This window comes from Silurus meridionalis, chromosome 11 (assembly GCF_014805685.1).
Source record: "Silurus meridionalis isolate SWU-2019-XX chromosome 11, ASM1480568v1, whole genome shotgun sequence".
NCBI classification, from domain to species: Eukaryota; Metazoa; Chordata; class Actinopteri; order Siluriformes; family Siluridae; genus Silurus; species Silurus meridionalis.
The window spans coordinates 15094611-15120214 of NC_060894.1; the positions used below are offsets into that span (position 1 = coordinate 15094611).

Below are 25604 nucleotides of genomic sequence, written 5' to 3' on the forward strand. Positions count from 1 at the left end.
TAGAACACCATCTCCCCATCAGAGGTCGCTGTTCTGCGATTGTTTGAAAGACTAAGTCACGTACCGAACAATTACATCATCAAGATCCCATTACAACATCCTCCTATAATTATATTTAACTGTTCTTGATGTTGAAGCGTTAATTACGGGAGGTTATTGGAAAAAATGCACCTTATTAACTGTACTTGTTTGTGATTATTGTTATTTCGTACAATCGTGAATAATGTCTGAGAGCGTACTACAGTATTATGCGCTTATGAAATCAAATAATTATATTAGTGTTTAAATAATGCATTATATAAGCACACAGCTATTTATTATACATTTGAATTTGTAAAGCAAAGTTGCGGCTTTCTCTCCGGGTAATTTATTTATTTATATATTTTTAACGAGGCCCTCATTGGGACACACAAAAAAGTGCCTGCTGTAAAGGTGGGAAAGGTCCTAAAATAATAAGGTAAAAAAATAATTTTACAAAGTGTTTAGAAATTTTTTCATGAACATGTTGTATTTGTAGTAAAAGCCTTTCATGATGAAATTATGATGCACATTTTTAAGAAAGATAATTTTATTAAGGCGTTCTTGTAGGCACCTATAGCTGCGGCTCTTGTGTTTTGGCGTCGATCAAACATTAAACATGGCGGACTTTGGGGACTGGGTCTAGCAAAGGTTGGTGCTTGGTTTTGTCTATATTTGGTAACACGGTCGCATTTTGCAATTGTAAAATTTTCATATTTGTATATTGATGGATTTTTTCCAAATGTGCTATTTTGATCTTGTTCTAATGTTAGCTGGTTCGTGCTGATTATGAGCTCTGTCTGTCCCAGCACTCTAACCCAGATACAGAACTGCGAGGAAATCCTCTTGGTGCTGATGAGGGATTCCGTGTGGTTTTTTCCCCTATATTTTCTCAAAAAGGAAAAATCGCGCGATCATGGTCACACTGGTGTTTTGTGTCACTTTGAGTGGGATTGTGCTGTAGAGAATTAACTAGCTGTCTGTCATGTTGGACTGATTTTTAATGATTTAATGGCAGCAGTGTGTCGTGAAAATAATGTTGTATTTGCTCACTGATTACAGTGGATTTAAGCGTGACGTTTCCCCACACTGTACTGTACTGTTTACACAGTGTTGTTTTTAGTAGTAATTAAATTTTAGAGGGTTTCCAGCTCGCACTTATACTGTTTTCCATCAAGAAGAGTTTTATTTTGTAGACATTTCCGCAGATTATTTGCTAAAAAAAAAAAGAGACCAATTCTCCGGATTTGTCTTATTTTAGTACAAATCTATTCAGATATACAGACAGATAAATAGTAAATATGTACATATATGTAGAGCCAATACACATAAAGACTTAGGTGCAGAAGTGTCTAATGGAGTCACTCATAACTGCAAAAAACATCTAAAAGTTCAGATGTGTCTGTTCTTTACTTTGCACTTTTTATGAACAGTGTTCATGTGGAAAGTGACTATTGTATATACAGAAAGTCGATAGAAGGCAAATGACAGACGCATTTGCATATTTGTTGAATCGACATGGTCATTTGCATATCAAACCATTACACAGGAAGAAGGAAGATTTCCCGAAGACCCCTTTCTATTTTCTAAAATAAAAATTACAGTGTGTATGTATGTGTGTGTATATATATATATATATATATATATATATATATATATATAGTGTGTGTATGTGTGTATATATATATATATATATATATATATATATATATATATATATATATATAATGTGTATATATAATGTAATCTATTTGTATAAATTATTATACAAATAGAAAATAATAAATGATATATTAATTTATATATAATTAAGATATCATTTATTTTCTCTCTCTCTCTCTCTCTCTCTCTCTCTCTCTCTCTCTCTCTCTCTATATATATATATATATATATATATATATATATATATATATATATATATATATATATATATTGTATATATTGAATATATATGTTTACACTGTGCTTTTTATTTGTATTTTCTCTCAATGCAGAGGACAAATGCAGCAGTATGGACTATAAAAGCCACAAAGGAAATAGCTATAGATGGAATAATGCACACGTATTACTTGTTAGCTGTAGCTAAGAAGCGAGTTGCAGTTTCTACAAACATTTGATAAAGAGTGGTGATCATTGATTGGTTGTAGGAATCAGTAGTGATCAGTGATTGGTTGGTAACTTTGGGTTGGAATCACATGTCCAACTCAGTCAGTCAGTTTATTGTAATGTTTAGCACATTCTCTGTCAATAGATCAAAACAAACAGTGATGAGGACCGATTGATGGTTTTATTGTCCTCATCAGTGTCTTCTACATGTTGAAAGCGGGAGAAATTTGTATACAGTATCAAATCTGAAAAAAAAGAAAAAACAGCTTTTTGAATGGGAAGGTATTTAGTGTGAATTCCCATTACCTCCTTATAAACTTATTGGGAAGGAACCCTGATTAACCTCATTGCTTATGCTTGTGGTAGCCCGAATATTTCTTGTCAAAATCACTGCTGTGAAAAAGGTCTGTTCTACCAGATTTGCACAAGACATGCTTGAGTATCACATACACATGTATGAGTTTAATTCATTTTAACTTGCTAATAAGACAAACTTTTTTTATTACATTATTCGGTTCAAAATGGAATTGATCACAGAATTGTCAGTATAGTGTCAGTATGGGATTACATGGACAGAGAAAGAAATAAAAGACCACCTAAATAAAAAACCTCAAGGAAGTGCTATAAGAAACCTGGAATCATATACCTGAAGATTCCTTCAGAAAACCTCAGAACTGTCTCTTAAAAATAAATCAATATACTGACTTTTGCCTGAAGAAGCCATTTTGTTCTCAAATCGTGTTTTTTTTTTTTTCTGTTTGTATGTTAATAAAGAGACTGAAAATTTTATATGGATTGTCATTTAAGCTTTGCTACAACAAAGCTGAAAAAAATAAAAAAATAAACCATCAGATTTAGCGACAAAGACCTAGAGTGTTGATTTTTGTAATGATAGTTAAATCGAAACATTTCTAATTATGTAATAAAGTTTTTTTTTTTTTTTTTTTTTTTTTAGGGTCATGTTTTCTAGATCAACACTAATCGAGCGTGCACGTTCCTGACCGTGTTCACACTCCCCCCAAGGTAACAGTTTATTTCTGTAAATGTTTCTATTGTCTTGTTATAGTAAAAATAAAGTCTGAAAATTATTGTTCATACCTTTTAAATCCAATTATATTAATGTGCAACAACTTAATGATAGTATGTGATAAATTGTTTTTATTTATGAAATGCATTGATCAGGCGTAACATTATGACCGGTAAATCATGGCACCTGTTAGTGGGTGGGATTATTATTATTATTAGGCAGCAAGTACATTTTGTTCTCAAAGTTGATGTGTTGGAAGCAGGAAAAATGGGCAAGCGTTTGAATTTGAGTTTTTCAAGGGCCAAATTGTGATGTCTGGGTCAGAGCATCTCCAAAACTGCAGCTCTTGTGGGATGTTCTCAGTCTGCAGTGGTGTCAAAAGTCGTCCAAGGAAGGAACAGTGGTGAACCAGCGACAGGGTCATGGGCAGCCAAGGCTCATTGATGCACGTGGCCGAAGGCTGGTCCGTGTGGTCTGATCCAACAGACTGGTCCTGTTAATGCTAGACAGGTCAGAACTGTTTTGGCAGCAAAAGGCAGTGACACAATATTAGGCAGGTGGTCATAATGTTTTGCCTGGGCAGTGTAGTGTATAGCTGCAAAATCATTTATTCTTAAAAAATTTTCTTATCAAAGGAAGACTGTTTTTTTTTTTTTCTTTTCAAAAGTGGATGATTCAGCAGGAGAAGCCTCAGCTGCCTGCCACCATGCCGGTGGTGTGGCCTACACTTCTCGACCTCAGCCGTGATGACTGTAAAAGAATCCTGCGAAAGCTTGGTGAGATGCTTTTGTTGTATGTTATCTGACATACTTTGACACTTTGTGAAAGTGTGAAGACCCTCTGAACATAATGTTCATGTGTAACTGTGTTTTTAACTGGTTTGCGTGTAGAGCTGGAGGCATATGCCGGAGTGATCAGTGCGCTTCGTGCTCAGGGTGATCTTACCAAGGACAAGAAAGACCTGCTTGGGGAGCTTACCAAAGTATTAAGGTAGATTCTACAGATTTTCTCGATTAGAATATTGTAAGATTTATGCGGGGGTTTTTTTTTAAGTGCATTAATCAAGGCAGAGAGTTTGCCATGAAAGATAGTTTGCCATGTACACCATCTGGTCATAAAAAAAAGAGTTTGTAGAGATAAAATGATCTCACTGGGAGACTGAGAGTAAGAGATAAAATTGATCTTTCTACCATGGAGTAAATGTAAAGAGAAATTTTACAATGTGCTTTTAGCTAGCATATGCAGACAAAAATGCCATACAGGAGGTAAAATATCACTTTTGTGCACTTCTGCATGTATGAATATATTAATATGTATAAACCTGGATAATTCACGTAAAAAATGATTCAAAGTCAACATTATGCATAATATTTCTGTGTAAACAAACAGAATTATTTAATTAGGGGTTGTCCAACTTTTTTGTAAGTAAAAACTCTACAGGGTGAAAATATACTATTAAGATTATAAATAATACAAATAATGGAATATCTTGGTATCCCATAATAATAATCTCTGAAACATTTGACATATTTCTTTATTCAACAATATTGAAAAGTCATCTGTTTATCATAATCATATGTGTCTTGTAATATCTCATTCTAGATATAATACAATGTACCATTTGCTTTTATAAAAGCCGAATTTTTGTCAATCAAATCTTTTTTTTTTTTTTATTGACCAGCATTTCAACTGAGCGGCATCGTGCAGAGGTGCGGCGTGCGGTGAATGATGAGCGCCTCACTACTATCGCATACCAGTAAGAAAGCCTCGAAACACTGCTAATAAAAGCTTTGTGCCTTAATCCAACTCTACAAGCTTAATCAAAACAGTATCTGGTTTATTTATAGCCTTTAAATTTATTATCTTAAACAAAATTTTTTAATAATAACATTTTTTTTGGGTAACAGCATGTCTGGGCCTAACAGCTCCTCAGAGTGGTCTATTGAAGGGCGTAGGCTGGTTCCCCTGATGCCCAGGCTGGTACCTCAGACAGCTTTTACAGTGACTGCCAATGCCGTAGCCAGTGCAACAGCACATCAGAACTCTTCTCTGCTTCTACCGGCAGAGACTGGCAACAAAGAAGGTAAATAAGAACAGGTGAAATATTGTGCGAGCTTGTATGGATTTGCTTATGCGGTGATGTGTGATAGTTGTGGTGTTGTTTTGCAGTGGTAGTGTGCTATTCGTACACCAGCACTACAACCACGCCCCCCAGTGTATCCGCCCCCAGTGGCAGTGCAGCAGCTGCGGTCAAGTCACCTCGGCCTACGAGTCCTGCCTCTAACGTGGTAGTGCTGCCCAGCGGTAGCACTGTGTATGTGAAGAGTAAGTACTTCAACGCACAGATTTAAATATCCATCTGTGTGTATGCATATGTAAGAGAAATGTAAAGATGATTGTCTGTAAGAGATGGAATGAAAGTAGAAAGAATTAGAGTTGACCTGTTTTACCGATACCAAAAGTTTTTAAAGTACCGTATTTTCCGAACTATAAGCCGCTTCTTTTTTCCCCAAGCTTTGAACCCCGTGGCTTAAACAACGAAGTGGCTAATTTATGGATTTTTCCTGGGTTTTTCCCGGTTTCACAAGCTTCAAGCCAAAAAACATTAGACTAATGAAATTGCCGAACGGGTTCAGGTGAACCAATGAAATTCTTTATATTAAATCAGATGCGCTCCCACTGAATCGGGCCACACCACATCATAAATATGGATGATGTTCCTTTGACGTTTGACCTGCCGCCCACTCGGACTGTCAACAGGAAATGCGAATCATTTGTCACGCTGAAAACAACGGGGCAGGAAAAAACGCACTTCACCTGTGTTCTGAGCTGCATGGCATCGGGAGAAAAGCTTCACCGATGGTGATTTTTAAACGCACGACGATGCCAAAAGAAAACTCTTGTGAAACAATGACTTTCTTGGTAGGATACTGTTTAGATACAAGCCGTGTAACAGGTACTGTCTGTCGTTAAAGCCTGTGGAAAATTCATTCGTTTCAATGTAGACTTATAGACTTAAATCTTTGTAAAATTCAGTGGGTGTGGCTTATATTTGGGTGGGCTTAATAGTCCGGAAATTACGGTAGATACTGGATTAAAAACAAAAAACAAATAAACATTCCATGTGGAAACGTGCTTGAACTTTATTAAAAAAAAAAATTAAGTACTGAATCATGAAGATGTACTAAATGAAATAAATATGAAAATATTATTAATAAATAAGACATGCATTCAAACCGAAAAAAGTAACACTTCAAATAAATAAAAACAGTTACATTCAGAGTGAATAATAAAAAAATGTAATAAAATAAACAAAAATAGTGTAGTCATTCGCCTTTAGAGGCCGCTCTTGTACTGTAAAACGCAACCCGGAAAAACTATAAGTATGGATTTTTGCTGATAGATCCAGCAATCTACTATTGGTGCTGATAAATTGGCAGAAAGAATGTTTCACATTTAATGGGGACATTTTGACCTAGTTTACATCTAATAAGTATTTCTCTCTGTTAACTGCAAGGTAATAATCAACATATTGACTATAAAGAAAGAAAACTGCGATTGTCGTTCTCTCTCTTTCAGGCGTAAGTTGCTCTGACGAGGATGAAAAGCCTCGCAAACGTCGACGCACAAACTCCTCAGGTTCTTCACCTGTTCTACTAAAGGAGGTGCCTAAAATGACCCCACCCACCTCAAAAAGCATCACAGTGCCACAGTGCAGCCCAAAGATGAGCAACCTGATGCAGAGCATCGCGAACTCATTGCCGCCCCACATGTCTCCTGTAAAAATCACTTTTACCAAGCCGAGCACACAGGCCACTAACACCACCGCCCAAAAGGTCAGCACACACTCACACACGCTTTTCTTCAGCTCTGTTAAATCAGTTTTATTGTCATTTCAAACACATACTCTTATAAAAAGAGCTGCACAACTAGTGATTTGTATTATTTGACCACTAATTAGTAAGCTAGTAGGGGTGTAAATTTACAAAAAATTCACAGTTTGGTACATACCTCCGTTTGTAAGTCATGGTTCGGTTTAATTTCAGTACAGTTAGGTGGAAGAAATGCAAAACAAAATTGCTCGTCATTTTCTTTATTAGCGCACTTTATTATTGTTACTATTTGTGAACATCAACAGTTTACATTTTAAAACAACTTTAAATAAAATGCCTGCTTGGTTAAATAATATATAAAATTATATTTCATAATATTTTATATAAATAAATCAAATTAATGCAAAAACCCTTTACACTGATTAAATTGAGTAATCTATTAAATTGGCACAAATTGATTAAATAACATTAAATAAATAGAAAAATGTAATTAAATGGATTACGATTGTTAGACCCCATGTTTTTACATTTAATATTTAACTTTCTAAGGATATGAACTACTTAACTGTTCTACTTATTTCAGCATACTTTAACAATTGTCTTCCTTCCTTCCTTCCATCCTTCATTCACTCCCTCGATATGAGGAATTGTCAGAATTGTCTCATTATAAGAGAAATTCTTGAATCTGGACATGAAACACACTTCCTGGTTGGTGCTAACGTTAGCGCGATAGATTCTTTAGCGTTTTTATACATGTGCAAAACAAATCCTATATTCAGTATGTAGTGAGTAGCCACAGTGTTACTGCGCTAACTTTAGTTTCGCTAACTCTAGTCATTTGAAAACAGATTAGTATAACTAACTAATTAAACACATCAGCCTGCAGCTTGATCAAAAGCTGCCATGTATTGCTGTTTATTGAACCTCAGATTGATGTGCTTTTTTGTTATTGTGTTTTGAGCATTTTTGTTCGCTTTCAAACTGTTTACAATTTACAAATCATATTTCCAGGTCCATTTTGTGTTTTTCACTGTTAATGACAAAAACAAATCAGTGGTATAAATGTTCCAAAAAATAAGTCTGTTTATCATATTACTAGAGGTCTACCCATAGTGGATTTTACCGATAGCTAGGTTCTCCTTGTAGGTAAATGATCAGCCTGTCTTAGATAAAGGATGAAATGTCTGTAGTAGCATCTGGGAGGTGTTTTCAAGCTGGTAATGACTCAGTAGTCGAACTAGCTTGTGCAACTTCAGCCTCGGTAGCATTGTGAAAATGAGTTGTCGAGTCAGTAAGTATGCGTTGCTCTAAATGAGCTGAATTAGAATTATTTTATTTTTCTCACTGGTTTTTTTTTTTTTATCACTCTGATTAGTCATTAGTGGCAACAGTGACAGCTAGCCTGTACAAACCTCTAGTATACATACCCATGAAATATCAAGCTTCTAAAAACACTAACATTCAAGATCATATAGATGTCAAAACAGAAATGTGCAATTGTAAAAGAGTGTGAAAAAAATCTGAATGTTGTTGTTTTGAACTTAAAATGATCTTGTCTTTTCACCTTAGGTCATTATTGTAACAACATCTGCCAGCTCCAGCTTTGTTCCCAACATCCTCTCCAAGTCGCATAACTATGCAGCTGTCTCAAAGCTGGTGTCCAGCTCTGCAGTCACATCGTCTGGTCAGAAGCAGACCATGGTGATTTCGGCTGGCAACACCACTGCCCCTAGCCCTGTCGCCGTGACAACTGTGGTGTCCTCCACTCCTGCAGTGGTCATGTCCACCGTGGCTCAAAGTAAGTAAAATAATTAGGCTGATTTATTTTTTATGTATTTTAATTGTTTATGGTTCACTAAAAAGTTTTTCTCTCTCTTTTTCTCTCTCTCTCTCTCTCTCTCTCTCTCTCTCTCTCTCTCTCTCTCTCTCTCTTTCTCTTTCTCTCTCTCTCTCACTCTCTCTCTCACTCTCACTCTCTGTTCAGCAGCGTCTACAGCAGCAGTAAAAGTGGCCACAGCGAGAATGCCCTCCCCCAAAGCTCTGGTTGGCTCTCCATCTCAGATCCTCCAGTTCCAAAAGCCACAGCAGTCAGTTTCACCCAAAGGCCTGACTGCGTCTCCTCTTTCCTCCTCACCTCAAACCACCAGTGTAGTGTCTTCATCCAAACCCACCATACAGATCAAACAAGAGTCAGGTCAGAACCCTTACTCTGTCTTTATCTGGATTTCATTTTAGGTTCCAAATCTTAATCCATTAGATTGTCAAAGACCGTGTCCTTGTTATAAGTTGTAGTTTGAATGAGAGAAAACATGAGAGAATATCATGTTTTCTTCCCCAAAAAAGATTTGCAGTAACATTTGGTGAGCAGAATTGCAGAGACATGGTGGAAATACATTGATTTTTATTTTCTTAATGTATGTGTAAGATGTTATATTCCTGAACAGTATGTATTAGCACTAATATTATTTATTATTAGTAGAAATTAGTATAATATTTAATTGGAGTCCTTTTTGAAACCATCTGGATCTGTTCTATCCCTTGTTCTATGATATGGTGCCTAGTGCTTTTTAGACGTTTGAATAATTTCCTTTTATCAAAATAGCTAGATGGAAAAAAGGTACAACGTTTTTGTGTGTGTAGGTGTAAAGATCATCACCCAGCAGATGCAGCCTAGTAAGATTTTGCCGAAGCCCACGAGTGCTGCAATGCCGAGTAGCAGCTCTGGTCCCATCATGGTGGTGAGCAGCAATGGAGCCATCATGACCACAAAACTGGTCTCCACTCCTACTGGTACCTCTTAAACATTAACTCCAAATAAAAAAAGTGCTTAGGTTCTGGTTAAACGACTGTAAATAAACAGTGTAATACACAGTGTTGATGTCTCTCTCGCTCTCTTTCTCTCTCTATCTCTCTCTCTCTCTCTCTCTCTCTCTCATATATATATATATATATATATCTCATCTGCAGATATTCCTCTGAGAATAAGCAGCAGTGAGAATTCCCATCTGTTTTTATGGGAATTTTAAGTTTGGACATAACCTGAAAGGAAATGCCTTTAAAAAATAAATAAATAAATAAAGGCTTACTGCATAGAGGTGGAACATGTGTATTAAACCTAATGTTAGCTAATGTGCATATAACCTGATGTTTTCCTGCTGAGTTTCTGGAAAGAATTATAAAATGTGCACAACATGTAAAAGTAAACATATAGAGTGCGTATAATGTGTGTGCAGGAACCCAGACTACGTACACACGGCCCTCTGTAGCTCCATCCATCGGAGCTCGGATGGCAACGTCACCTGCTGGGACTACATACGTCAAAACCACCAGTGGCAGCATTATAACAGTGGTCCCCAAGTCTCTTGCAACACTGGGAGGAAAGATCATCAGCTCCAACATAGTGTCCGGTAATTTGATGAGCGAAAAGAAGCACAGGGTTTGAATTTATGTTGGATGAGCCTTAGTGCACTGAGCGCATAGTTATTGGGAGAGTTATCATCCTTGTTTAGTTGTCTGACATAATAATGTGAAAAATATGTTACATGAGGGCTAGTTTGTGCATTGTGTGTGAGGCAGAAATCTGAAAAATTTAAACACTTGTCTCTGTAGTGCATGTTATGACTTCCTTTCTGTCCTCTTAATGACAGGCACCACAACCAAGATCACCACCATTCCCATGACCTCCAAACCCAATGTCATCGTGGTGCAAAAAACCACTGGCAAAGGAACCACCATCCAGGGCTTACCGGGGAAGAATGTGGTCACCACATTGTTAAACGCAGGGGTAGGATAATTATAATAATCTTTTAACTCCGATTTATTTTTTATTTTTTTTAAGAGTTAAAGACAAATAAGTGTGTGTACATGTTCCCCAGGGGGAGAAAGCTCTGCAGGCTGTGCCGGGAGCAAAGCCTGCCATCATCACAGCATCTCGGCCCATCACGAAGATGATTGTAACGCAGCCGAAGAGTCTGGGCTCAGCTGTGCAGCCAACTACCACCACCAAGCTCATCCCAACCAAGATTGTCTACGGGCAGCAGGGCAAGACACAGGTCTGCTGTAGCGTTATCTATTCGATCTTTTTGGAAAATGCTTGATTTATTGCACACAAACTAAATATCACCTCGAATTCCTTGCAGGTGCTGATAAAGCCAAAGCCAATGGCGTTCCAGGCGACGGTAGTGAGCGAGCAGGCAAGGCAGCTGGTGAGCGAAACGCTGCAGCAGGTGAACCGAGGTCCTGAAGCAGCCGTAATACCAAGTTCTAGTCAGGAGGGGGCGCTCAAGGATGAGTCTTCATCCTACTTGGAGAGCAGTCCAACTTCTTCAGACAATACTCATGGTGAGAGATTGCAGTGAGCAAGCCGCATTCTTTTGCCTTTAGTTATTCTAAAATTCCATAGTATATATTTAAACAAAGTCCTTTTTTTTCTTTCAAAACAGCAGCTTGTGTATTAGTCCTGCAAATAATTTAAGGAATATAGTAACACGTATAATGTTGTTCTGCGTAGAATATTTAAGAATACCACATTCAATAATTCAGTTTGATCAAACATAGTGCACATGACATTAGTAAAAGAGATATATTTTATATATATATATATATATATATATAAAATATATACACACACACAGATGGTCCTCGAGTTAGGGTTCGACATGGAAGATGTTTTGCTCTTACGATGACGAGAGCGATACGACAAAATTGAAAAAATATAAAAAATTTCGAGCACCAGTGTACGATGTTCGATGCGCAGCTGGGAGGACGTATCTCTCACCCTGTGAGATGCCCCACTCTCGCTAGCGGTCGATGGAGTAAAGTTGTCTCAGTGTGTATTTTTTTTATTGTTTCAAACTGTTTGTAACAGCAATTTTAATGATAAAAGCATGTCCTCCAAGCGCCAAGTATGTCTCCTGCTTGTAGTGGAAAAAAAATAAAATGAAAGCCATCAGTTTAGATCAGAAAATAACAATTATAAATCAGCATGAAGCAGGAAAGACTGTCACAGTCATAGTACCATCTTCGACTCGGTCGTTATAATGTTTCTCCATCGTAGGTAGAGGACTACCTGTGTATATATATAGCATAGACTTGGGACACACAATTGTATAGGATGTCTTTGGATTCGTTAGCATTACAATTTTCATTTATTTACTAGAAACTAGGAGAGAAACCTGTTCCAGCATGACACAAATCCAGCTCCATAAAGATATGGTCTACATTGATTTAAATGAAAGAGCTTGAATGGCCTTCTATAGAGCACTGACCTCAACCCTGATGTACACCACTGGGATGAATCGGAATGCTGACTGCAACCCAGGCCTCCTCACATCCCTCCTACATCAGTACCTGACTTTACTAATGCCCTTGTGGCCAAATGAGCACACATCTTAACAAGCACACCTTAAAATCTAGTGGAACATCTTCCCAGAAGAGTGGAGGCTATTAGAATAGTAGATGTGGACTAAATATGAAATGGGATGTTCACACAGCACATTATGGTTCACAACATTTTGCCTATATAGTGAATATGGCCAGACATTTAGCACATTCATGATTCCACAAGAGCCCCTGAACCACTAACCACAAGTTGGGCCTAAAGCCTGAATGATATACCACAAGATTTAACACTGGTTAACACTTGGGTTTTCTTGTTTCCACTCCCCTTTTGATTCCAAACTTGCTCGTTTTGTACACAAGCAAAAAGCTTGTTTTGTGGTTTGAATGACACTTTGTATCATTCAGTCTATGCATGAGCTTTCTGAGATGTTCACAGAAAGTGCTTCTTTTCAGTGTTTAAATAGCCTATGGTTATGAAAATTGATTTTATCAAGAGTTTTTTTTTTTTTTTAATCAGCAAAAGTTTGCAAGTCAAAACCTGTGACAAAATGCTTCCTCCTAAAGTTGACGATGGGACAGTTTGTTCACAAGTCCAATTCTAGGCAAATTTCCAACTGGTAAACACAATAATAATGCTTAATAAATAACTGCTTGTGTATTACTGGATGTGTGCAGATCATCAACTGTCTGTTACTGTAGTGTTCATTGGGTTTTCTGTGGGAAATCCCATGGATTATAATAGATGATATGAGAGATTTCCATGTGTGCAACATTTTTGGACTAGAAACAGGACATGGTTATACAACAAACCAAGTTTATTATAACAGATTTGAAAGTGTGAAAATAGTATTGATACTTTAAATTAACCTGTAGATTTTGTAGAAAAAAAACTTTATTTACTAAGCTTGGCTTTTCCGCATTCCTGCAGACACCCAGTCGGTCGTCCATGTCATCAGCTCCAGGGGCCAGGACTGGACAGAACAAGGAGTCTCAGTGGAAGCGAGTCCCACTATCATTTATCAGGACATGAGTGGAGAAGCTCAGTCTGCTACGTCTACCATTAAGGCCCTGCTGGAACTTCAGCAGACCACAGGTGCACATGGATATGGGTGAAGACTACATCACCTGTTACCCTTCTTTAAGTAACTGATTACTTTATCTGCTGCTGAAATGAACATGCAGCTGTGTTTTGCTCTTTTTTATCTCAGCGAAGGAAAAGGCAGAGGCCAAGCCTCGGCAACACACCATTGATTTGAGCCAGATGGCTGTGCCAATACAGATGCCCACAGAGAGAAGGCAGTCGCCTGAACCCTCAGGACAGGCTGCAGGCGAGCCTGAGACCCAAGCAGATGCCACAGGTATCAAAAAAAAAAAAAAGCCCTGTTTACTAATAGGCTCATTTGCAAATCATGAGTGTTTATTCTTTTTTTTGTTCAAGTATGGACTTTAGACTATGGTAAAAAAAAAAAAAAAAAAAAAATTCAAATAAAAAAAGCAAAAACTAAGAGCATTTCATTTATACAAAATATAATAAACCAAGTGATTGGCTTTTTTGTAAACAATTAAATAAATAAATATAATTAATTTATATATATATATATATATATATATATATATATATATATATATATATATATATATATATATATACAGTGAGGAAAATAAGTATTTGAACACCCTGCTATTTTGCAAGTTCTCCCACTTAGAAATCATGGGGTCTGAAATTGTCATAGTTGACATAGGTGCATGTCCACTGTGAGAGACATAATCTAAAAAAAAAACCTCGGAAATCACAATATATGATTTTTAAACTATTTATTTGTATGATACAGCTACAAATACGTATTTGAACACCTATCTATCAGCTAGAATTCTGACCCTCAAAGACCTGTTAGTCTGCCTTTAAAATGTCCACCTCCACTACATTTATTATCCTAAATTAGATGCACCTGTTTGAGCTGCATAAAGACACCTGTCCACCCCATACAATCAGTAAGAATCCAACTACTAGCATGGCCAAGACCAAAGAGCTGTCCAAAGACACTAGAGACAAAATTGTACACCTCCATAAGGCTGGAAAGAGCTACGGGGAAATTGCCAAGCAGCTTGGTGAAAAAAGGAAAAAAGAAAACCTCTTAAAATCGCACATTGCGCCAATAAAGTTTTCAAATGTTTCAGAATCCAAATGTTTCAGTAATTTCAAGGCATGTAGTTATTGTTTGAGGAATCTCTTAACATCTTGGTTCATTTTGAAACTGTTTAAGAAAAGCTGTTTTGAAATTGGGATTCCTTGATATTATGTTTGTGTATGAGTTTGCTAAATAAGAAAAGTTTTATGTTTATATGTTCAGGTAAAGCAGGGAAGGTTGCAGGAGGAGGTGAAGTGTCTACATCCTGCAGTCAGTCATCAGCTCTGTCTTCTACAGTGAAAAGCTCCAGCACTGCTCCATCCACCAGCACCAGCTCAATCACTGTACAGGTATTACACTAAAACTGTAAAGTGTCTGATTCTAAACTGATGTCCTTTAAATTTTGATCCTAACCGAAACGCAAATGAACACATTCTCTTGATTGTATCTTTAGAAATCAAGAGAACATAGGAAGGATATTCATCTTTGATTCACTGGACTGTTATTACTCAGAATGAAAAAAAAACTATTCCCAGTCACAATCACTTTTGCTTATGTAGCTAAAACAGCTAAAAGTGGAGGTAAAGTAGGTAAGCTCTCATGTATCTAACGGTTTCCTGTTTTTTACCACCATTTCTGCTTGTATTTTTAAGTAAAATTATTACTCAGTGAAATGTGAGCTAATAATAAAACTGCTGAAACAGTGGGTACAGTAGAAAACAAAAGAAATCCAAAAATAAATACTGTTGATGTCTTTAAATAGATAAAATGGCTAAAATAGCTGTTATTTTGTCCACTACAGTACCAAGTTTGTGACAGGTTATAGTATGTAGCATGTGTGGCTACGATTCCCTACTTCAACCCAATGCAATTCCATCTAATCTGTGGTTAATTGGAGCCATCTTCACCATACAGCAAGACAATGACCCGAAGCATATGGCTCTGTAAGCATTATTTAGAGAGCAAATAGTCAGATAGAATGTTATCTATATTGGAATGGCCTGTCTAGTCACTGCAACTAAATTCTTTTGAACCACTTTGGGATGAACTGGATGGCAAGGTCAGAAAGGAATACAGACAACACCGTTGGCACGTTTTACTAGAAGCATGGCAAAGTATTTCAGCTGAACAAACTAACTGTCTGGATGCCAAGAGTGTGTAAAGCTTTTATTTATATATATATATATATATATATATATATATATATATATATATATATATATATATATATATATATATATGAGCGAGAGAGAGAGAGTACCGTATTTTTCGGACTATAAGTCGCTACTTTTTCCCCCCACGTTTTGAACCCCGTGGCTTAAACAACGTAGCGGCTTATTTATGAATTTTTCCTGGGTTTTTCCCGGTTTCACAAACTTTAAGCCAAAAAACTGAACCCCATTACATTACACCAATTAAATTTCGGAACGGAAACGAAAAAACGCACCTCACCTGTGTTCTGAGCTGCACGGCTTCGGGAGAAAAAGGTTTTTTTAAACGCACGACGATGCCAAAAGATAAACTCCCGAGAGAAATTGTTGTGAAAGGAAGGAGGAAGACAGCGAACAATGACATTCTTGGTAGGCTACTGTTTAGATACAAGGCGTTGTAACGCGTTGAGTCTGGGTCATGGGAGAGCTCGCTAACTGCATTTGCAACAGAAATCATATACAGGTAGTCGTCGACTTAGTAGGTAGAGTAGGCTATATGAACAGTACTGTGAAATGATGCCGGAAGCTGGTATGACTGTCGGACGCCGCGGCTAGCGATTGTGGTCATAAAGTCGAATGGTTGTAAGTTGCATAGGTCGTAAGTCGACGACTACCTGTAAGCACAGACAGGTTTCCAAAACTCGTGCTTTTTTTATTATTCTTGGCAACAGCGTTACGGGTTAGTCAAAGAAACTTAGAAATGAGCATCAGAAAATAATAAGGACATATTCCTCGTCTTGAACACACGGAGTAATAGCGGAAAAATGCTGTGCCAGGCTATTCCCAAAATACCGCTATGCTCCTAAAGGAAGCGCAACATATTTCACCCGTTACACCGTGTGTAACGTGTCTTTCATTAAAGCCTGTGTAAAGTACATTAGTGTAGACTTAGGCTTATAGACAGGCGCGGCTTATTTATGTTAAAAATAAAAATATTTGTAAAATTCAGTGGGTGCGGCTTATATATGGGTGCGCTTTATAGTCCGGAAATTACGGTACACATTTCTGCCTGCATTTAATTAATTAATGGTTTAAAAGCAACCAGTATGAATGTGCAAGCAGATGTGACTACAGAATGCCATTCAGTTTTAATGGCATCAAAAGGAAAGAAATCCAGCCTTAGAGACTGTGAAGGCTTTGTTAATAAGATACTATGGTTCTGTGTGTGTTTGTTGCAGGCAACTCCTGGCAAGCCCATGGAGGAGCAGGCCATAGTGGAGGAGGGAGAATTAGAATGTGACACATTGGACCCTCAAACTGGACTGTTCTACCGATCAGTAAATCCCTCGACCCAGACTACCCCTCCTCCTCCCCCTCCTCCTCCTCCTCCTCCTCCTCCTACTACCCCTCTGCCTCCCCCTCTCCAGCAGCACCGCACCCCCCCACACACACTTAGCAAGCCTGTGGTGCTGTCCATATCCACACCCACAAAGTCTACTCTCAGCCAGACTGAGGTCACCAAAATCATCCCCAGTGCCAGGCCTCCAGCGCCTTCAGTGACTGTACGGGTGGATAAACCCACCATCTCACCTGCTCCCTCTCTTTCTGCTCCCTCTGGATCTGGAGCCCAACACACTCCCCCCACTAAACCAATTCACACTCCACAGCTGCCCCGACTACAGCAGGCACCGACCTCACACAACCGACCCAACACACACACGCAGCTCTCCCAGCCTCCACCACTGCAGGCCCACCATCCTGTGACTTCTGATAAAGCTGCTAGCAGCAGCAGCCAGGTTGGAATGCACACATATACATACACAAAATATGGAATGAAAGAAATCACACTAACCAATTCACTGGTATCGCACTGGAAAAAAGATAGACAGGCAATAGTTCACCAAGCAGAGCTTTCTTTATTCACTTTTGTTTTCACTTCGGCGACTTTCTTTCCAGTACTCACACCATGGCTCACCCACACACTCGCGGTTTGGGGCGCCTTTCCTTCTCGACGTTCGCTGGCAGTCCCTCCCGGATCGGCACACACTACTTTGCATTTTACTGGCGCCCACCCGCGCTTGGTCTTCATTTGGTGACCCTTCTGCTCATTTCTCTGTTTGGTGTCTCTCTCTCCGCGGTTGGCGTCTGTCTCCTCGTTATTGGCGTCGCCGGACTGAAACAGAGCGCACTGATTAGTCTCATCAGCTGCAGGTGTTTCTTACCGCTTGTTTTGTCCGGCCCCATCCACCACTCGTGCGCCGCTGGTATATACCCCCAACGCCCGACTCAGGCCAGGGAACCGTCCGGCGGCATGAGAGACAGAAGGTGGTGGAGAGTGCTCCCAGACTTCAAGGAGCGGGTGGGCGGGCATGCGGGTGGGGAAGGAGAAAGGGAAAAGAGAGAGAAAGAGAGAGAAACTGCCTGTCCCTGAACAAATTTATTCATACCGCCCTGGAAGAACGATAGACAGGCAAAAGTTCACCAAGCTGGTGGTTTCCTTTCCAGTACTTACACCAGGGTCTTACCCAGACACTCCCTGTTCGTGACGCCTTTCGTTCTCGACATTCGCTGGCAGTCACCCCCGGATCGTCAGGCACTCCTTCGGCGTCCTCCCGTCTCACTCGCGGATCGGCGCGTTTTCTCTCTTTGGCGCCCACCCGAGTTTCCTTGCGGACCGGCACGCCTTTTACTGCGTCCACCTGAGTTCACTCGCTGGCCGACACGTCTTTCACTGCCGCCCAATTTGTCCCCGTTCGGTGACCCTTCCGCTCGTCTCTCTGCTTGGTGTCTCTCTTTCTCTCTCGGTGGTTGGTGTCTCTCTCCTCTTTATTACCGTCAGCAGACTGAAACAGAGCGCACTGATTAGCTGCAGGTATTTCTTACCGCTCGTTTTATCCGCCTCCGCCCTCCACTCGCGCACTGCTGGTACACACACAAACTTAACCGAAAGGTGATTTGACTGAACAATTGCTTGCTGGATGTTGATTTTTATAAATTTTTTTATGTGACAGGTGCAGCAACCAATCATAACACAAGGAGCAGCGGTCACCAAAATCACATTTGGGGCTCCCCCTGTGTCTAGCAGCAGCGGTGAGGCTGCGGTAAAGCTGCAGGCCGAGTCCAGCTCGGAGAAGCCCAGCGTCTCTGATATCCTGAAGATCTCCATGATGGAGGCGGAGATCGAGCCTGGCACAGAGGCCGTGGTGGTGGACTCATCCAGTGACTGCAGCACCTTTACCAAAGCCGCTTCAACTTCGCCACTCATCAGCAGCTCAAAACACACACACTCACATACACACGCCACCTTTGGACGCATCCAGAAGAGCAAGGACCTGAATGTTATACAGGTAAGCAACCACTTGCTTCTCTGTGTGAGTTTTAGTTTTAATCTTCTTTAGCACTCATTTGGTAATTATAGCATATACTGAGGATTTCAGGTTAAATTTCTACATGCGAAAGGAAGGGTGATGCAGACATAATGAAATCGCATAAGCTTACTGCTTATTACGGTACATTAGTCTAGATCAGGGGCGGACACACCTTTTCAGCATGCAAGCTACTTATAAAATGACAGTCAAAATAATCTACCTACTATAAAAATGCAGAAATAGCTATTTTTTATGTCATGCGATCTACCCACACTACCTTTGCGATCGACCGGTAGATCGTGAACGACATATTGGGTACCCCTGGTCTAGAGGTCAACCCATAGTGGATTTTACTACCAATAGCTAGGTTGAATCGTACTTGCTGATAACTGAGTAAAATGGATACAAACATTCCATGTAAAAGTACTAAACTTTATAACAAAAAAAAAAAGTACTGAATCATGAATATGTGCTAAATGAAATAAATATAATTTATTACATTTAAATATAATTATGTAATTAGTAAATTATAAATTAGAATTATAGTGTTTCCGCTTTCCATGCAGTCTGCACGGAGAGTGTAAAAACAAACAGAACGTGACACCGGTGACTTGCCTCTAGAAGCTACTCTCGTAATGAAAATGGACTGGGAGGTGGAAAAACTAGCGGTATTGATTTCTGCAGATACTTCCAGCAATCATCAATCTGTGCCGATTAATCGGCAAAACCGATTAATTGGTCGACCTCTACAATCATCTATTGCCTGGGATGCATTCTCTTTTATTAAGTTCTATTTGTAAGCAAAAGTACTCCTATACAAAAGACTAAAGACTATTGCATGGTGTTATGTCAAAAACTGACAGTATTACAATTAGTAGATCAGAATGGTGCTCTAAATGTAACTATAGTGCACTGTATTGATGAAGTGTCCTGTGTCTATGTTTGGTAGTCTATTGTTTTAAATGTTGAATAAGATAATGGCAAAAAAATTAGTTTATGATTCTCCTTTGTTCATTTGTAAAAAAAAAAAAAAAAAAAACATTAAACTAAAATTCAAAAAGAAGACATACCCTTTCTGAAAATAGAGTATACACAATGCAGGTTTTCTTTTTTTTTCTTCAAATGTAAATCTTTACAAGATTAAATAAGGCCTTTCACTCTGCGCAAATTAATTTCACCGACATTTTTCATGCAATGAGCTACAGGAGCTCGCTGGATATAGCTTTCTTATCCGGCACCTACAACATTCACAGTCATGTTTATGATATCTTCATAACCTTTTCCCCAAAATAAAATGAGTCATTTTGTGGTTTAATCTGCTCAACGATGAGTAAAAGGAAGTGTGCCATCTTTTGAATGCTCTTGCAGGTTGATAATGTTCCAGTTTTTTTGTACAATTGCTTGAAAACAGGTAGGTTCTGTTCCACTGAATTCTCAAAATACCTCATTACCTAGTCCGATGACGAGAGCTGCGTTCTGACAAATGTACAGATCTTCTCATTTCATTTAATCGCGATATACACTTTCTATAAATGTTTATAATCTAGGTATCCTTTTTGGCCACACACCTCATAATATGTTCTTTATAAACGTCACTTTTTTCAGCTCTGATCGGCTTCAACCTTCATAGCGTTCAAAATGTGGATGATAAAGCTCTCTGTCATACCAAACACCCAGCACTCATTTCTGTGCTACTGCAAAAGATACGTGTTACCTGTTCTACAGCAGATCAAACTCCTACTTTGCACTTATAAAGCATGCCATGGCCTCGCCCCGTCTGTCTGAGCTCCTACACCTCTGCTCTCACACTCTAATGGTAATACCTGACATTATTAGGGGAGATAATCTTGTAGTGCTATTTTCCCCACTGAGGATGAACTACTTTTCTTTTCTTTTTCCCCCTATTTTGGACTTTCTCCTTTATTAAATATGTACTATTATTATAAATATGTACTGATTATTTTAATAATAAAGTAATAAAAAATTATAACCAAAGAATTGCTTTTCTATCTATTATATATTATTGCCAATATATGTGGTCATAAATAAGCCATAATTACTATTATAACATTATTAGTTATTAGTTTACCTCTCTATATTCCTCTATACACATTATATAACTCTCTTTCTCACTCTCTCCTGTAGGTGATACCGCAGTACTCCATCATGCCTGACTCGAGTCAATCAAATGTCGTGGTGGAGCCAAGTGGCTTCCTGGAGATCACTGACTACACCAGCCAGCGCCTGGATGATGAGGCCGCAATGGACCAGGAAGTGGACAGCAGTAATGATGAGGGTGCAGCCCCCAGCCCAATGGAGACCTGCGCTGATCAGTCACAATGAGCAAAGGCTTGTTTGAAAGATGCCAGCATTCACATTCATGCTATTGACTCATGGCTTCACTGGTGGCTTTCTGTGACATTTCCTGAAGGAGATTTTTTGAAAAACGATTCCTAACTAGAACTCTTCTCCATCGTACAGTTTTCAGAAAAGAGTTTTCACAATTATTTCTTCTCAACACTTTTTTTTTTTTTTAATAGGACAGTATTCAGCCATGTAGTGGCATTACTATTTCCAGGAGTTTAAAAAGTTTTCGTTTTGTTTACTTAATATCCTGCATTATTTTACCAGGCTGTGCAAGACAGAAAGAGCAGAAGTGTTTATTCTTGTCATATCGTGTATGCGTGCTGGATATGATACTGTAGATTTACAGAGCATGAGCTCTTGGTTTAGGTTGTTTATGTTGAATTGTCAAGACTAGAATCTTGAATTGTTTCATGCCGTTTATTTTTTTCTAAAAGGCGTGCGTGCACTGTGCCGCTGAGTGTAAATATTGTTACAGTTAGATTCTTATTGTCATGATGCACTTGTAAATTGACATTTTTTTCTCCAGGTCCCTAAAGCAAAAACCTTTCCCTATTCACCTAATCATGCTTTGTCTTTTAATGTAAAATCGATCATTTTAATAGAGTAAACTTTCATTTATGGTTTCTCACCAAAACCTGTACTGTGGTCTTATCTTATCAGTAGCATGTGCTTGACTTTCTCTAGTTAAGGGGCAGGTTAGGAAGTCCTGTTAGACATGCATTTAAATCTGGAAAGTACCAATTTCCCTGTTAATCAGCTGATTGCATTGTGTTGTTTAATCAGGGCTGGATTGGAGGTGTGTGAGGTATTACGTGTTATCAGGTTAAAAAAAAAAAGTAGTAGGATGGGCTTCTGGGTGGATTCCAGCGGCTGTAATGGTTATAGGTGTTTGGGAAGCTTTCAAAGTTTACAAGCATTATTTATGGACCTGTTTGATGAAGAGGCGGCAGCTGGCCTTTGTGGAAATTCAGAGCGCGTCACTAAAAGCCCCTTTCAGACCCTTATTTGCTTTCCCACTGCATGTCACTTTCTGTTTCTACGTTGCTCCATTGCCCTTGGTGGCATATTTCCATTCATTTCCATGTTTCGTCCAGGGGTTGGGACTTTCCAAGCCTGTTTTCCTGAAATCCATCAGGAGCCACAGTGTCCACCTTTGGGTACAATTATAGTGTCGTTATAACAATCCTTTTTGACATTTTCATTTTTCTATCCTTTTCTAAAAACACCAGCATTTTTTTGTCAGATTATGTTCTTCTAATGTTGCACGTAGACACCCTGCTTTTAGAAACATTGTGAAAACATTTTTTTTCTTGTTCAAGTTTCCAGTTTGTCTTCTTTCTTTGTGTTCTATAATCTGACACCATATAGTGCTCATGTTTGTGTATTTATCAAAAACAAGTATTTAAAAAAAAAAAAAACCCTAAATGTTTATATTTATGGGAAAGAGGCAAGCAGCCTCAGCTATTTCTATAGGCATTGGGATTTCCCAACATTTAATGCATATTTTAAATAGATCTGGTTTTCCCGCATTGGATAGATGTGCATGAAACATTATGAATAATTTGAAAGGGTGATGTATCTTGTGGTTCTGACAATACAAGTCAGAGACAATCAGCTGGTTGAAGTTACGCTTTCAGTTTCAGCTACCTTGTCATGTTAGAGTGAAGCATCAGGTGCGGGGAAAACCCATCTATAAGCTTAAATGAATCCTACACTCCTTAACTGTCAAGGGATCAGAGGTTTCTGTGTACATAGGTGTCGATTTTAAAACGAGGATCATTACTGTTAACTAGGACTAAGCCTAGGATTAATGTAGAACTGAATTCAGGATTTTTTTAAAGAGTTTAATCACCAAAAGGTTGATTTTTACCTTTAGTTAATTTCTGCTTGCAAAACTGGTCCTGTGAGTTCATACAGTGTGTAAAGATATAGGATCTTGTTCTAAAGTGCTACCTTGTGAAAATGGAAACCTGGTTTTGGTTTAAATTGCATTTTTCTACTATAAGTGCGTGATTAAATTATGAAAGCCAGAGCAATCAGTGTCTTGTGGAAACATGTTAAGACCTGTAAACAAGTTAATTAGATGATTGGGGATTTCCTGCACTGGTCCTGTTTTGATTCTAGGCTTCTATGCAAAGCTCTATCCTCCCAGAAAGACTACTATGGCTGCTTATTAAAGATTTAGAACTTTCATTTGAAAGTGACCTGAAACTCTTAACAGGTTCACATGGCCAGGCTGAGACCATTCACATTTTATTGATATGAAGATTTGGTTGACTCCTACATGTATTATTCATTCCAAAGTATTCCCCTTTTTTCTGTGGACATGGGGAATGCGGAGATGTTACGGTGCCAAGAATGTTATAACAGCAATATGTTTATTGGATTGGTTTGGAATATATTATCCTTCTAGTTAGTATTCAGGGAACAGGCTCAGTGGATAGGTCTAGGTTGAAAGCATATTTCTTGAGTCAAGCCTTTTATTAATATTTTTTTCCTAGAAAAGGAGCAGATCTGAAGGGTTCACAAATAGTGTTGATGAACTGGACCATTTTGGTTACGGTCTTCCCTCCAGTTTTGCTGTCGTAGGTGGTCTTGCCAGAATTCCCGCTTGCACTGTCCTGAAAATGTCCATTGCCCATTGCACATAACTACGCATGTCTCTTTCTCTGTCTGATCCCTCCAAAATGCACCACTTGGAAACCAATTGCTGCTCCTGATGGCTTCACATGGGCATGATGCTGACAATCGCTTCACATGGAATTGAAATTCTCTTACCACATGCATAAACCGTGCCTGGCTATTTCACTCAAAATATAAAGAGTTAAAGAAGTGTGACTGATGGCTGTGGCACTAGCATTTAGCTTGCACATAATGTTACATGGCTGAATTAAACATTCATGACCCTCCAAATCCTCAATGTAAAAGTATGCAGTTCATGAGACAATATGTTTGTTGTGGCAAACCGCTGTAAATTAAAAGCACTGCAACGCTAGGGCATGCTGTTATTGGAAATCTTCAGGGTCTTAATTATTTTCCACTGCACCCATTGTGTTCTATATCCGCAGAACTCCAACCCTTGGGAGCTATTTCCAAATAGAGTGAATGCTGGAAAGCTATATAGGGTTATTCAGCTGTGTATCAAAATGTAAAGTAATTAACATGAAGCTCAACATGCTTAGGCCTCCTCCTGAGATCAGTCGATAAGGAGGAAAGACTGAACATGTGTCTCTCGTTAGCTCGCTGGAATTTTACTGTCTTTAGGATAGGATTTATGGACCAGGGTCTTTTTTGGGTGACACCCTTTTCCTTTTCCCTCTCCATCATGTCTGCGCACTCATTTGAAAACCCTGTCATCCTGGTATCAGCTCAGAAAAACAGCCCCCACAATGCCTATTAAAACAAAACCTGACATCTAGAGTTTAGACGTCTTTAATATGAATTACGGGACAGTTCATGCAGGCTTACGCTTTTGCCTTTCTCAGAAGATACATAGTAATTGTTTTTTGATTTCTGCTCAGAAGAAGATTGTACAAATCGTACAGTTGCAGCTGGAACATATAACACTGGAATGCAAATCATTTCCATGGTCCAATCTCGTGAATAAGTGGTGAGGCACCTTTAGTGGAGAGTAGAGAGAGGCATGTTGGCAAGTTTATTGTATAAAGTAATCACAGAATGGGCTTCACAGGAGTGAACACGAGCAATACATTTCAACAGAGTTTGTTGCTCAACTCTCTGTTGTTTCAAAACCGAGTCGACTAAGTCTCACCAATTTCCGGATAGACGCTGTGACTAGCTGTGTCTATATTTAGTGTTATTCCTATCAGAGTGGTTGCTTTTTAATATAATGATAAAAAAAAAACAATACGTTTATTTGTATGACACATCATTTATGGTAACTTTTGAATACAAACCAGAAGGGCTGGTTTGAGTATTTCAGAAACTGCTGATCACCTGTGATTTTCATGCACAAAAGTACAAAAACAAAAAAAACATTCAGTGAGCAGTGTTTTTGTGGGTGGAAACACCTTGTTGTCGAGAGTTCGGAGGAATATAGCCAGACATGTTCAAACTCACTCACAAAGGAATTATACATTGACTACTAATACTGGCATACTTTGTGATTTCAAATTACTTGGTAATTATAATTACAAATCATGAAAAATACTCTGCTCTCATGGATATCAAATAATTGCAAACAACAATTTTATTAAAAATGTCTCATATTCATGTGGCGCAATTATTGCCACCCCTGTAAATTC

At 38.6% G+C, this 25604-nt stretch overlaps 1 protein-coding gene across 2 annotated transcripts; it reads left to right on the forward strand.

Moving 5' to 3' along the window:
* Nucleotides 1-588: 588 nt before the first annotated feature.
* emsy (EMSY transcriptional repressor, BRCA2 interacting) lies at nucleotides 589-21973 on the forward strand. 2 transcript variants are annotated; one of them, XM_046861186.1, is made up of 21 exons: nucleotides 589-669; nucleotides 3080-3147; nucleotides 3819-3927; nucleotides 4042-4141; nucleotides 4833-4907; nucleotides 5059-5234; nucleotides 5321-5476; nucleotides 6731-6987; nucleotides 8554-8782; nucleotides 8969-9178; nucleotides 9625-9774; nucleotides 10218-10391; nucleotides 10632-10768; nucleotides 10860-11036; nucleotides 11124-11325; nucleotides 13253-13417; nucleotides 13533-13682; nucleotides 14676-14803; nucleotides 16843-17400; nucleotides 18616-18951; nucleotides 21118-21973. In XM_046861186.1, the coding sequence occupies exons 3-21, from the start codon at nucleotides 3822-3824 to the stop codon at nucleotides 21313-21315; spliced, it is 3684 nt and encodes a 1227-aa protein (XP_046717142.1). In that variant the 5' UTR covers nucleotides 589-669; nucleotides 3080-3147; nucleotides 3819-3821; the 3' UTR covers nucleotides 21316-21973. The 2 variants fall into 2 exon arrangements, with proteins under 2 accessions (XP_046717142.1, XP_046717143.1); XM_046861187.1 differs by having other exon boundaries at nucleotides 8972-9178.
* The last annotated feature ends 3631 nt before the right edge of the window (nucleotides 21974-25604 follow it).

Bases quoted from the DNA above. Each gene is read 5' to 3' on its own strand.
- emsy (XM_046861186.1), top strand. From the start codon at position 3,822: ATGATTCAGCAGGAGAAGCCTCAGCTGCCTGCCACCATGCCGGTGGTG. The intron at 4,142-4,832 runs GTAGATTCTACA...TTTATTGACCAG, and splicing joins GAGCTTACCAAAGTATTAAG to CATTTCAACTGAGCGGCATC. The intron at 17,401-18,615 runs GTTGGAATGCAC...TTTATGTGACAG, and splicing joins CTGCTAGCAGCAGCAGCCAG to GTGCAGCAACCAATCATAAC.